This window comes from Anarrhichthys ocellatus, unplaced genomic scaffold (genome assembly GCF_004355925.1).
Source record: "Anarrhichthys ocellatus isolate YVR2014 unplaced genomic scaffold, GSC_Weel_1.0 scaffold131, whole genome shotgun sequence".
Lineage (NCBI taxonomy): Eukaryota > Metazoa > Chordata > Actinopteri > Perciformes > Anarhichadidae > Anarrhichthys > Anarrhichthys ocellatus.
The window spans coordinates 247,468-259,487 of NW_022280161.1; the positions used below are offsets into that span (position 1 = coordinate 247,468).

A 12,020-nucleotide genomic window follows, 5' to 3' on the forward strand; every position below is an offset into this window, starting at 1 on the left:
CTGTGCAAATTATGACTTGTCTTAGAAGGAAAGGCGGAAGCAGCTTATAATTTAGTGTGCTACGCCCCACACACACACACACTGTCTCCAAGGTCAAGAATGAATACTATATTGTTATCTATTTCATAAGGAGGTCCCGTGGCTGTGCAAATTATGACTTGTCTTAGAAGGAAAGGCGGAAGCAGCTTATAATTTAGTGTGCTACGCCCCACACACACACACACTGTCTCCAAGGTCAAGAATGAATACTATATTGTTATCTATTTCATAAGGAGGTCCCGTGGCTGTGCAAATTATGACTTGTCTTAGAAGGAAAGGCGGAAGCAGCTTAAAATTGGCTGTGATGCACACCAACTAAAATGTCAAGGGCACCAGACTGGTCACACTACTTGGCCTACAATATGTGTTAGCATATTGGACCCTATATATTCTTACATGAGACTGGACAACAGTTGAATCAATAGCAGAACATGTTTATTTTCCATCTGGATTAGATTATGTCTCTCTGGTGGTGTATCTGCTCCTCCCCTCTGTCTGTATCTGTCACAAGGCTACTCAGTGATATTTGCAGAGCTGTCCTGCACACCAACCTTTGTTTCCAGTAAACTCAGAATCTATTTATAGACCGTGTGTGAGTGAAAAAGTGAGGGAGAGTGTTTGTGGAAGTTATTGGAGACAGAGAGTTCACCTGCAGCACTTGAAGTAAATTTTGACTATCATTGGCTATCCTGATAAGGACTGATAATACAGGATTATGATTTGCGCGGCAGAGGTCATCTGGCAGTAATGTTTGTCTGGGTCACAGTAAGTAAGGTAAGGCATCCCGATGGCTCGTTATATTGGCTTTAAACTGCAAAACTCACACATATTCTCACAACAGGTGTATTTAGGAGGTAATGTCATTATATATATTTGTTATATATTTCATAACAATCTTTGCTCCAAGGTAGGTGATACTGTGGACTTTTTATATTTTGTTTCAAATTTTGATGTGTTTCTACACTGCACTGCTCAGCAATCAGTGGCCAAACTGTACTGTATAACTTTTTCTGTGGACCAGGTTTGTCTGTGTTTGATGGTGGAGAGCATTTATAACAAATAGCAGCATTACTATGGGTTTACCATTGAAGTAAAATATGCAACCTGAGGTCATTGTCGGACCTGGTTAAAGTATAAATTAGGTGTACAAACATCTAATGGCACTGGGATTGTTTATGATTTTCTGTTTGCTCTGTTAAATCCAACTTTGTGGTCTCATAACACTTTTTTATCTTGAAGTTCAAGTTTTATCCCCAATGCTCTTAGTCTTTGTTTTGTCACTCTAGTTGTGGCCTTTTGATTTCAGGAATGTTAACTTGTTAATTCTGTTTCTAAAATACAAATGATCAGAACCTAAATAATATGCTAATAAGTGTAATGTAATGTAATAAGTCTAACTAAAGGTTCCAGCAACATTTGTGTGTATGTGGAGGTGAGTAACTGGTGAAGGTCAAGTCTCTTAACATGTACAGTATAATCCTACATCCTTTGGGGGATCCTTTGGGGTTAAGTGTCTTGCCCAAGGACACATCGTCATGGACTAGCGGAGCCGGGGATCAAACCGCCGATCCTCTGATTAAAGGACAACCCTGCTCAGTGGTACTGCCCACTTAAATTAACTAACTCAGACTGCTGAATAGCATAGTGCATTTTAGCACAGGAGTAGACTTTTCTCATCCACACTGAAAGTTAAAATTGGGACATAGCATCTTTACCACACCAGTTTTGTTAAGGGATGCTGTACAAAACTTCATCATTCCTCCATACACACCCACTAATTGTGTCATAATATTATCTCTGTTACGTACACATGACCCAATTCATCAATCAGGAAATCTATCAACTTGTCTTCTTTTATTCTTAAATTACTGTAAATGACACTGAATTTCAGTGTCTCCATAGTAGCTGTCATACAGCCTTTTGTTGAAAATGAGTGAGAGACAATACACGTTGGAGTTCAATTATTTTTGTCCAGCCAGGCAGCAGGATGTGCAGTCAATGTTTTTGTTTAGGCAGACATTTTTAGAAGCCATAAGAGACAAAACAATGTGTACAACGTCATTAGAGGGGAATATGGGATGGGTTGACCCTCTAACACAAGCACAGAGCAACAATGTGGACACACACACACACACACGCACACAAATTCAACCTTGTACTTCTATCTGTGTGAGGACACTACCCTAACCCTAACCTAAACCTCATTCTGACCTAAACCTGAAAACCAAGTCTGAACCCTCAAACAGGCTCTGTACCTCAATGAAGACTGACCAAAATGTCTTCACTTTCTAAAAATGTCCTCACTCTGAAGGTCTAACACTTGTACAGCTATCTTTGTGAGGACAAAGATAGCTGTACAAGCACACACACATACACACACACACGCATTTCCTCCACCCTACTCGTGAAGATGTAGAAAATGACACTCAAAAAAGATTTTTTTTAAATGTAAGTATGTGGTCCACTGGAAACTTGACTTACAAAGTTATCGTGAATGTTGTTGGGATTTCAGACAGGAAGACACACAGAAACAAACAGAAATGTGCGCACAAGCATATTGTGATACATTTCCTGCTCTGCTCTTTTCCACTTTACCTTGTGTGGTCCCTATATTTAGCACAGTCCAGGGAAACCAACCAACACAGGCAGGAAAACTATGTTGGGAAAGAATTGAAGGAAGTCTAGTGGCCATTCAGACAAACAACTCAGACACTGGGATCAGTGGTGGCTGAATACGCAGCAGTAGGCCTACTCTATATGGCTGAGACAAACAAAGGGCTTTGGATGATAGAGGACCATCTGAAGAAAGTTAGGAGACACCAGGACAGCTATGCTGGGTGCAGTGGCAGCCTTTTGGACCCTGCTGGATTTGGGTTTTGATGTGGATTTAAACAGACAAAAGGTGGATCTATACATGAACATGTTTAAAAGGATCCATTTGGTCTGCTATTAGATCTTGGCTGGTTGAAAGTCTCAGTTGAGGTAAGTTGCATACATGGTTGCCCAAATGTTTGAATGGAAACCTGCATCAACATGTAAAATCTTGTTTGTCTTGTTACTGATCTGCCAGATATTTAGTGGGATACTTGTCTCAGTCATAGTTGTGTGTGTTTTATTGTCTTGTGGTACTTGACATCGATACTCTGATTGTAGTCTTTGTCCTTAATTGGTACGGTAGTTCAAACTGCTACTTGCACTGGACATAGCGGTATGTATAGAATATTGTATAATAGCCGGTGACCATGAATACAATCAATGTTCCCCAGATGAGGAGAACAATAGAGTGAAGTCACAAAACAAACCTCCAATGGACAATACACTTATTGTCAAATGTTTACTACACACTGCGGTTTCTTTCTGTTTTTACTATTAGTTCATTGTAGTATCAGTACATGAAACTGATACTACAATGTATAAATAACAACAAACCGTCATGCCTTTACATCATTAGTTTTGGGTTTGCACAGATGATTGTTTGAAGTAATCTTTAATCTTTAAGATATGTGCACAGATAAAGTTGCAGACGTATTAAAGCGTGCCTTTGTCTTTGGTTGGCTCTTCATGCATGTGAGTCAGAAGACAGGATTCTTTGCTCTCATCTTTCAAAGTCATTGTTGCAGTTGTAGGAATATTTTGTTTTGGACAACTGCCTTTCAGCATTCAACTAATTGTGTGTTGTTTGTGTTATTCATTTTAACTTATACATTATCATAATTAAATAAAGACAAAATAAATAAAGTTATAGATTACATATACATTCAATTAAAAATGATTTTTGAGGAGACGTGTCAGCAAGCACACTGCATCTTTTAATGTGCTGCAAATGCATGTCATTAACTGCCTCTCGAGTGTGTGTATATAGTTCTGGCACCTAGCCTAAGTGGCCTCAGACAAAGTGGGTGGTCAATGTGCTAAATTGAGACCAAATTGTTACAATGTCTATTGTGTGTGAACTCCTGGATATTAAATGTTCATCTGCAATTTTTCATAGTGGGCCCAGTAATATTTGTTCTTTAAGTGTAATGAAGTAGCATGTAATGTGAAGTATAGGACAAAATCAAGGCTTGAACCTTGAAATTTTCGGCCAGTTTGATCCAGACTTCCTATGTATGGAAGTTTTTTCTGGAAGCTTGTCTCCTCTTGTCTCCCTTTACTCTGCCCTCTCTCTCCTCCCCCCCTCACCTGTACACTGTCCTTTTCTACCAATTTTCATCACCAAAATGCAAACATCAAGACGCAAAGCCTTTATACAGTCTGACTGGGTCTTACCAGTGGTGGGCCGTCAGGGCCAGCTAAGCCTTCTCTGCTGGCCTAAACAGAATCACAAAGTTATAGCTATTTTATAATTTTATAATTTTTCACAAATACACTAATTTTTTCCCATTATCTTATTTTTTCATTGCACAGCTCCTGTGTTCCTCTGTTGCTCTGCTTCCAGCCTGCAGCGCTGCTTCCAGCACAGCTTGTTTTAAGGAGAGCTCTTATCCAATCAGATTCAGCCCCTCCGTCTCTATGTAAGAGAGGCCCAAGGCCCTCTTGGTAGACTTTGCAGATTAAAGTAAAGGGGGCCGATATTGTTGATTGTCATAGTCTTCAACCAATCAGATCTTTAGTTTGACATGTTGGGCGTATTCTTTGACGTGCCAGTGCTACTCAGGTAGCCTGCTAAGTACGTCAGCATTAACGTGCACCGTGATTGGTCAGTGGGCCAGTGTGACTTTTGTCAAACAGAAAGCTAGCTAGCAGATCTTAGTGTTCAGGTTGAAACATATGTAAGAGAGGTTATGACATTTTTGGCGTTTTGCTTGGTGTAGATTATTTTTATCTTTTTACCTAGCTGTGTTTTTTAACACTCAATGGCTGAAGGAGGAGAAATGGATTTAGGAGTTACTGACTTTGTTAACAAAGAAAGGAGGATGGACTTTGTCTTTAAGTGAAGGCAGCTTTGGTAAGTGAACTGCTTTTGTTTTTTTACATCTGCAGTAGCGCTACTACTGTGTTCATTTGTCTATCGTGTCGTTTTTATGCTCGTGCTCTAGCACTGCAGTGTTGCTGGATTGATTTGTTGCTTTGTTGTCATATAAATATATGTGACTGGTTCTTGTGAGTTTGTTCTTGTCATTATGTTAATTACATTGATTCTGACTTGTCCGTTAATGACGAAGCATCCCATCATCGTGGGGTTAGGTTCAGACAATTGAATCCGTTCGGGCTGTTGTTTTCTTTTACAAAGCAAGTATGATGGTCTGGAGAAATGGGGATTATGTGGCGATTGCTTTAGCCATGTTTGAATCAGTAAGGAACAGCTAAATGCTGTGGGGAGAGTTTGTAGATTGTGTGCTGTGTTCTGTTGTTTCCCCGCTAAGCTAGTTTAGCTTAGCCTCCCTGAAGACACGTGCGGTGTCTCCGATGTGAGCGCAGTCCACCGAAAACATAATATTTCCCACAATTTAAGCTTCTGCATTTTCCAAATGCACTAGTATTATTCAAACGTATTGTTCGGTTCGTAAGCCTTGTACCGAACGGTTTAATATGAATACGTGTATTGTTACACCCCTAGAAACAAATAACCGTAGCTTGCGCGTCATAATGAGATTATTAGGAGATGGTTCAAGTGTAGTAGGACAGCACAGAAGGCCCAGGTATAAAATGCACGGCCCGCAACTGGGTCTTGCACATCAACATTTGTCTTTCTCTCTCTACATACAGTATTATATTAGATTGTATTAAAGCTCAATTGTCAAATGAGTTCATTTTAATTCTTAAGTGGAAGGTGGAATAGTGACTGACCTTATCATCAGGTTGATGTCACTGCTAAATAGTCAGTGCGATAGTTAATGTCATAGTCTTCAACCAATCAGATCTTTAGTTTGACATGTTGGGCGTATTATTTGACATGCCAGGGCTACTAGCGACTTTTTCTGGTGTTGGAGACTTTTCTGGTGTTTTGAGCACGTACGTTCTGCACTGTTGTGAACGAGCAGCGGGAGCTGCCGTGAGCCCCTCCGCCGCTCCAAAGCACACACAGGCGGTTACTCTCACTGCAGCCTGGCGCAGCAGTCCCAGCTGCAGTCAGAGAAGAGAGGAGACGCACTCTCGACGTATTCTCTGCAGTTAATGGATCTATAGGTGTTGGCTTCATTTTTACACAAAAAAATAATAACCGTTGCTGTGTTTCAGCTGCAGGACAGCAGTGAAGGCCCAGGTATACAATGCACGGCCCGCCACTGGATCTTTGATAGAGTAATGTGGGTTTCTTAACCCTAAATTAAAATGATTTATGTTATAATAACAGAAATGTGCTTAAATATGATTTCACATTTATATAATTGCATGTACAATATTTTTACACTTGAATAAACAATAATCAAATGCAGAGAGAGTTATTTAACAATATGTTCGGGAGTGTTACAGTTATACAGACTTACAGTTACAACCGGCCCTTTGAGGGCAACCATGATGCAGATGTGGCCCAGGGTGAAAATGAGTTTGACACCCCTGCTCTACAAGTTACAGCATTGTAGAGACTGAAATAAATGGAAACCAGGGCTGTAAGGTAAGAAAGTCAGATTCATCCATCCAGCCATCCATTTTCCTCCGCTTATCCGGGGTTGGGTCGTGGTGGCAGAAGGCCAAGCAGGCTGACCCAGACTTCCCTCTCCTCTGCAACATGTTCCAGCTCATTCTGGGGGATCCCGAGGCGTTCCCAGGCCAGCTGGGAGATGTAATCCCTCCAGCGTGTCCTAGGTCTTCCCCGGGGTCTTCTCCCAGTTGGGCATGCCCAAAACCTCCAGTGGGAGGCGCCCAGGAGGCATCCTGATTAGATGCCCGAACCACCTCAGCTGACTCCTTTCGAAGGAGTAGCGGCTCAACTCCCTCCTGATGTCCGAGCTCCTTACCCTATCTCTAAGGCTGAGCCTGGCCACCCTACGGAGGAAACTAATTTTGGCCGCTTGTATCATTGTTCTTTCGGTCACGACCCAGAGTTCGTGACCATAGGTGAGGGTCAGAACATAAACCGACCAGTAAATTGAGAGCTTCGCCTTCTGGCTCAGCTCCCTCTTCACCAAGACGGTCCAGTGCAGCGCCTGCTTTACTGCTGCAGACCCCAAGATTCTTGAACTCCTTCGCTTGCGGTAGGCACTCCGTCCCCACCTGGAGGGAGCAATCCACCGGTTTCCGGCAGAGCACCATGGCCTCAGATTTGGAGGTGCTAACTCTCATCCCCGCCGCTTCACACTCGGCTGCAAACCGCCCCAGTGAATGCTGGAGGTCACGCTCCAAGGAGGCCAACAGAACCACATCATCTGCAAACAGCAGAGAGGCGATCCCGAGACCCCCGAACCTGACGTTCTCCACCCCCCGGCTGCGCCTAGATATCCTGTCCATGAAAGTCACGAACAGGACCGGTGACAAAGGGCAGCCCTGGCGGAGGCCAACACCCACCGGGAACGTGTCTGACTTTTTGCCGAGAATGCGGACACAGCTCCTACTGCAGTTGTACAGAGACCGGATCGCCCGCTGCAACGCATCCGGCACCCCCCACAAGAACCCCCGAGGGACCCGGTCGAAAGCCTTCTCCAAGTCCACAAAGCACATGTAGACTGGTTGGGCAAACTCCCAGGACCCCTCCAGTAGTCTTGCGAGGGTAAAGAGCTGGTCCACTGTTCCACGGCCGGGACGGAATCCGCACTACTCCTCTTGAATCCGAGGTTTGACAAACGGCCGGAGCCTCCTTTCCAGCACCCTGGTAAGCCTTCCCCGGGAGGCTGAGTAGTGTGATACCCCGGTAATTCGAGCACACTCTCCGGTCTCCCTTTTTGAAAATGGGAACCACCACCCCGGTCTGCCAGGGGGCACTGATCCCGACCCCCATGCGACATTGAAGAGGCGTGTCAGCCAAGACAGCCCAACAGTGTCCAGCGCCTTCAGCATCTCAGAGTGGATCTCATCCACCCCTGGTGCCTTGCCACCAAGGAGCTTCTTGACTACCTTAACGGCCTCCGCAGTTAAGGTAGTCAAGAAGCAAGTCTTCAGGCACTGCCTCCTCTCCAGAGGACACGGTCAGGTTTAGGAGTTCCTCAAAGTGCTCTTTCCCGACGATGTCCCCCGTCCAGGTCATCAGTTCCCCCCCCCCCCCCCCTGCTGAGAACAGCCTGGGGTAAGCCCTGCTTTCCCTTTCTGAGCCATCGGATGGTTTGCCAGAACCTCCTTGAGGCCAACCGAAAATCCTTCTCCATGGCCTCCCCGAATTCCTCCCATGCTCGAGTTTTAGCATCCGCGACCTGTAGCTGCAGCCCTTCTGGCCTGCTGGTACCTCTCAGATGCTTCAGCAGACCCCTGAGCCAACCAGGCCCGAAAGGCCTCCTTCTTCAGCTTGACGGCTTCCCTCACCTCTGGTGTCCACCACCGGGTTCTTGGGTTGCAGCCACGACAGGCACCGATGACCTTCCGACCACAACTCCTAGCGGCCGCGTCCACAATAGAGGCTTTGAACATGGTCACTCGGATTCCATGTCCCCGACCTCCCTCGGGATGTGTGAGAAGTTCTTCCGGAGGTGGGAGTTAAAGACCTCCCGGACAGGGTCCTCCGCCAGACGTTCCCAGTTCACTCTTACTACACATTTGGGCTTGCCAGGTCTTTCCAGCCGGCTCCCCCGCCATCTGATCCAACTCACCACCAGGTGGTGATCAGTTGACAGCTCTGCTCCTCTCTTCACCCGAGTGTCCAAAACATACGGCCGCAGATCAGATGATACGATTACAAAGTTGATCATAAATCTCCGGCCTAAGGTGTTCTGGTAACAGGTACACTTATGAGCCACCTTATGTTCAAACATGGTGTTCGTTATGGCCAAACCATGGCTAGCACAGAAGTCCAATAGCAAGACACCACTTGTCAGATTCAAATATCTGGAAATCATAATTAACAGTTTAATATAATACTTTAGTTTATATTAATCGTCGGGGACGATTGTGGCTAAGTGGAGAGCAGGGCCGTCCTTCAATCAGAGGATCAGCTCCGGTTCCGCTAGTCGCATGTCGATGTGTCCTTGAGCAAGACACATAACCCAAAAATTGCTCCCGTAGCTGTGCCTACGGTGTATGAATGTGATAGAATCTGAATTTTAAGTCGCTTTGAATAAAAGCGTCTGCTAAATGACTGTAATGTAATGGAATGTAATGGATTTGGAAATTGACAAAAATACTTCACAAATAGCCAACAACCCCCACATTGACCCCTTATCTTACAGGCAGACTATCATCCTGTGTATCCACATACAGTTTCCTGTTTGTTTTCATGGTCCCTGATTGGGTTCTCAAGATGCAGTAGGTGCAGCTGTTTATGATTGCAGTTTTATTTAAGTATAAATGTTAGTTCAAATTTGCAATAATCAATGGGGGAAATGTCTTTTGATTGCTTTGTAAATATGGTGAGGCTGTCCACTTATCACATCCTTTCGGTCGAGTTTTTTTGTTAGTTATTTTCATTATAAATGTGAACGTCATGTTACGTGTTCTCAGATGAAGAGGAAGTAATTGGACATCAGTATATCAGCTCATTGGCTCAGTGTTCTTTGAGAGGGATGAGTGGACGCAGAATAGATCAAAAGCTTTTGGTAACTGAGTCCTAAAGAAAAAGTGAACACAGGCTCTTCCTTATTTAGTGGGAGCAAATTGGTGCATCTTTATTTTTGTGAGACTAAAAACAAACTGAAGCGTTTGCACTTAGACTCAATAAATAAAGTGAAGCTGTGTGCTCCAGTTTCATTTGGCTTATGTGTTCTCACTCTACAGAATGTCAAGTGGCTCTGTAAAGGTATTCAAAAGGGTGGAGTACACACTGAACCATCAGTAATGTGCAAATTAATTTGTATCACAGAAGCATTCAGATCTGACTATCTCCATGTTTAGGAGGCATCTAGTCAAACTGTGTCTACTGTTTGAGTATGACTGTCTACTGTTTGAGTATGACTGATTTATTGCTCTGAGTTTGTTCCAAAATGATGTCCACACATTCTGAAATAAACCCAGAGTTACTTACGGCATGCATGTGCATGTCCAAGGATCAAATTGATCTGGCACGTCAGATGTACCTCGCTGTTTGTGGCTTCACTTTCTGCAAACGCACAACAGTGACTTTTCAATGTCACACACAGACCCTCAGTAAATGACTGGCCACATGCCTTGTCAGACATTAAAGTGCATACACACAAATGCAGATGCACACAAATAAAAAGCGAGCAAGTAATGTATGTTGTAAGACTTTTTTAGAATGCTAGAATATAAATTTTTTTCCCATGATAATCAATGTTTTTCTATGAATATGTATATATTGGTTGTATGGTCCACAGCTTAGACAAACCTCTAAAAACTCACTGCTGCTCAGCAGCAAACAGCAGACAGACACAGTTGGAGAATAGCTAGTTGAAGCATTATAGCAGCTAAAGATAAAGATATATTTGTTTAACAGGTGTATTTTACAATAGGAAACAAAGGTTTTTACTTTTGATTTAAAAAAAAAATAATGTTCAACTTTCAAAACAATGTTATTTAATACACAGTTCAAAAATGTCTACACAAACTACATTTATTAGCCTACGACTATGGATGAAAGCATTTTGTTTTATAGAATGTTGAGATCGTAAAACAACCTCACAGTAGTATTTAATCAGAAAATAACATCTATTGAAGAATATGCAGTTAAAACGTACAGTACAGGACTTACAAAGTTGTTGCCAAACGAATCAGTTTACTCTCTATTGGGCTCGTCAATCTGCGCTACATGTTAAACCACAACACTAACTGAGAAAAAATATTCAGTCAAACCAAATAGCATTTTCCTCTTTCAGTGATTTTTTATGTTTTAGGTTGATCAAATGTAAAAAGTAAGCACAAGGCCATATTAAAGGATGGAGGAGATTATTGGGCAGTTTCCATTCAGCCCCAATAATCTCCTCCAAACACATGCAAAATGCGTCCGTTTTTTATCGCTTTAATGACATCTTATTAGAAGCTAATGATTACAGTTGTGGATTAACCACACTAACTAACCAGGCTTTGGAAGTTATGCACTCACTGATGAAACAAGACATATGAGTGGCTGTGAACACACACTCACACACACACACACACACACACACACACATAAACACACACACACGCAGTCATATATTCAGAGGCCATCTGCTTAAGCCGTTGTACCAGCTGTCTGAACCCAAGGTCGATGTAACATCTGTCTCCAGCAGCAGACTACACATGACTCCAACCTGTCTAGTCTGCTCTGAACATCATATTCATTCCTAACGCACTCCCTGTTCACAGGCTCTGCCCGTATTTGCATCCCTGTGAGAACAACACAGAATTTTAGATTTTCCTTCTATAAGCAACTAGATTACATAATGGATCACAGTTAAAAACCTGAATCAGGGTTTTGGTTACAAAAAGCAGTGCCATCAGTTGTGCACTTTTAAAGGCTTCTACAGCTATTCGTGTAATTACAATGAAATGTGCTTGCTTAAAAACACACTTTTGCTTTACCACTTGCTTTAGAACTTCGAAAGACATGTATTTGTACGTTCGCATCATTATCGGCTAATGTTGTATAATATTACATTTTTTTAAATTAAAAGGAGGAAATCTGCTTTCTTAAATTTCTATGAAAAATGTAATGTAGATAAGTCAGATATTAAAGTTGCACTAATCAATATGTATTGGAATAAACTACTATGTGTGATGTGTTGCTATAGAGTGATGAACACAGAGAATTAACAGGTTTGGGGTACTTAATAATTGACTGCAGGTACAGTTCGTTACATTGGAACAAACAGAGGTACCGTTTTTGTTGTAAGAAACGTACTATAGGTCTCTGTCCTACTAGATGTGTATGTTGTAAAGTAGGCCTACATGGGGTGGGTTCAGGACAGGTTTATGAGGAGTGACACTACTGTTACACAGGGTGCTGTTCATCTTGTAATGTA

At 42.7% G+C, this 12,020-nt stretch overlaps 1 protein-coding gene across 3 annotated transcripts in view; it reads left to right on the plus strand.

Annotated features, from left to right (window-relative positions):
• Positions 1-688: 688 nt before the first annotated feature.
• rasgrp3 (RAS guanyl releasing protein 3 (calcium and DAG-regulated)) overlaps positions 689-12,020 on the plus strand; it is a 55,740-nt gene continuing 44,408 nt past the window's right edge. For 2 of the 3 annotated variants that reach the window (XM_031877256.1, XM_031877252.1), the window contains exon 1: positions 689-813. In XM_031877256.1, the coding sequence (XP_031733116.1) occupies positions 787-813 (27 nt within the window). In that variant the 5' untranslated portion in view covers positions 689-786. Of the gene's footprint in view, positions 814-2,605; positions 3,022-12,020 lie in introns of those variants that run through there. The other variant, XM_031877253.1, reaches the window with a different exon arrangement.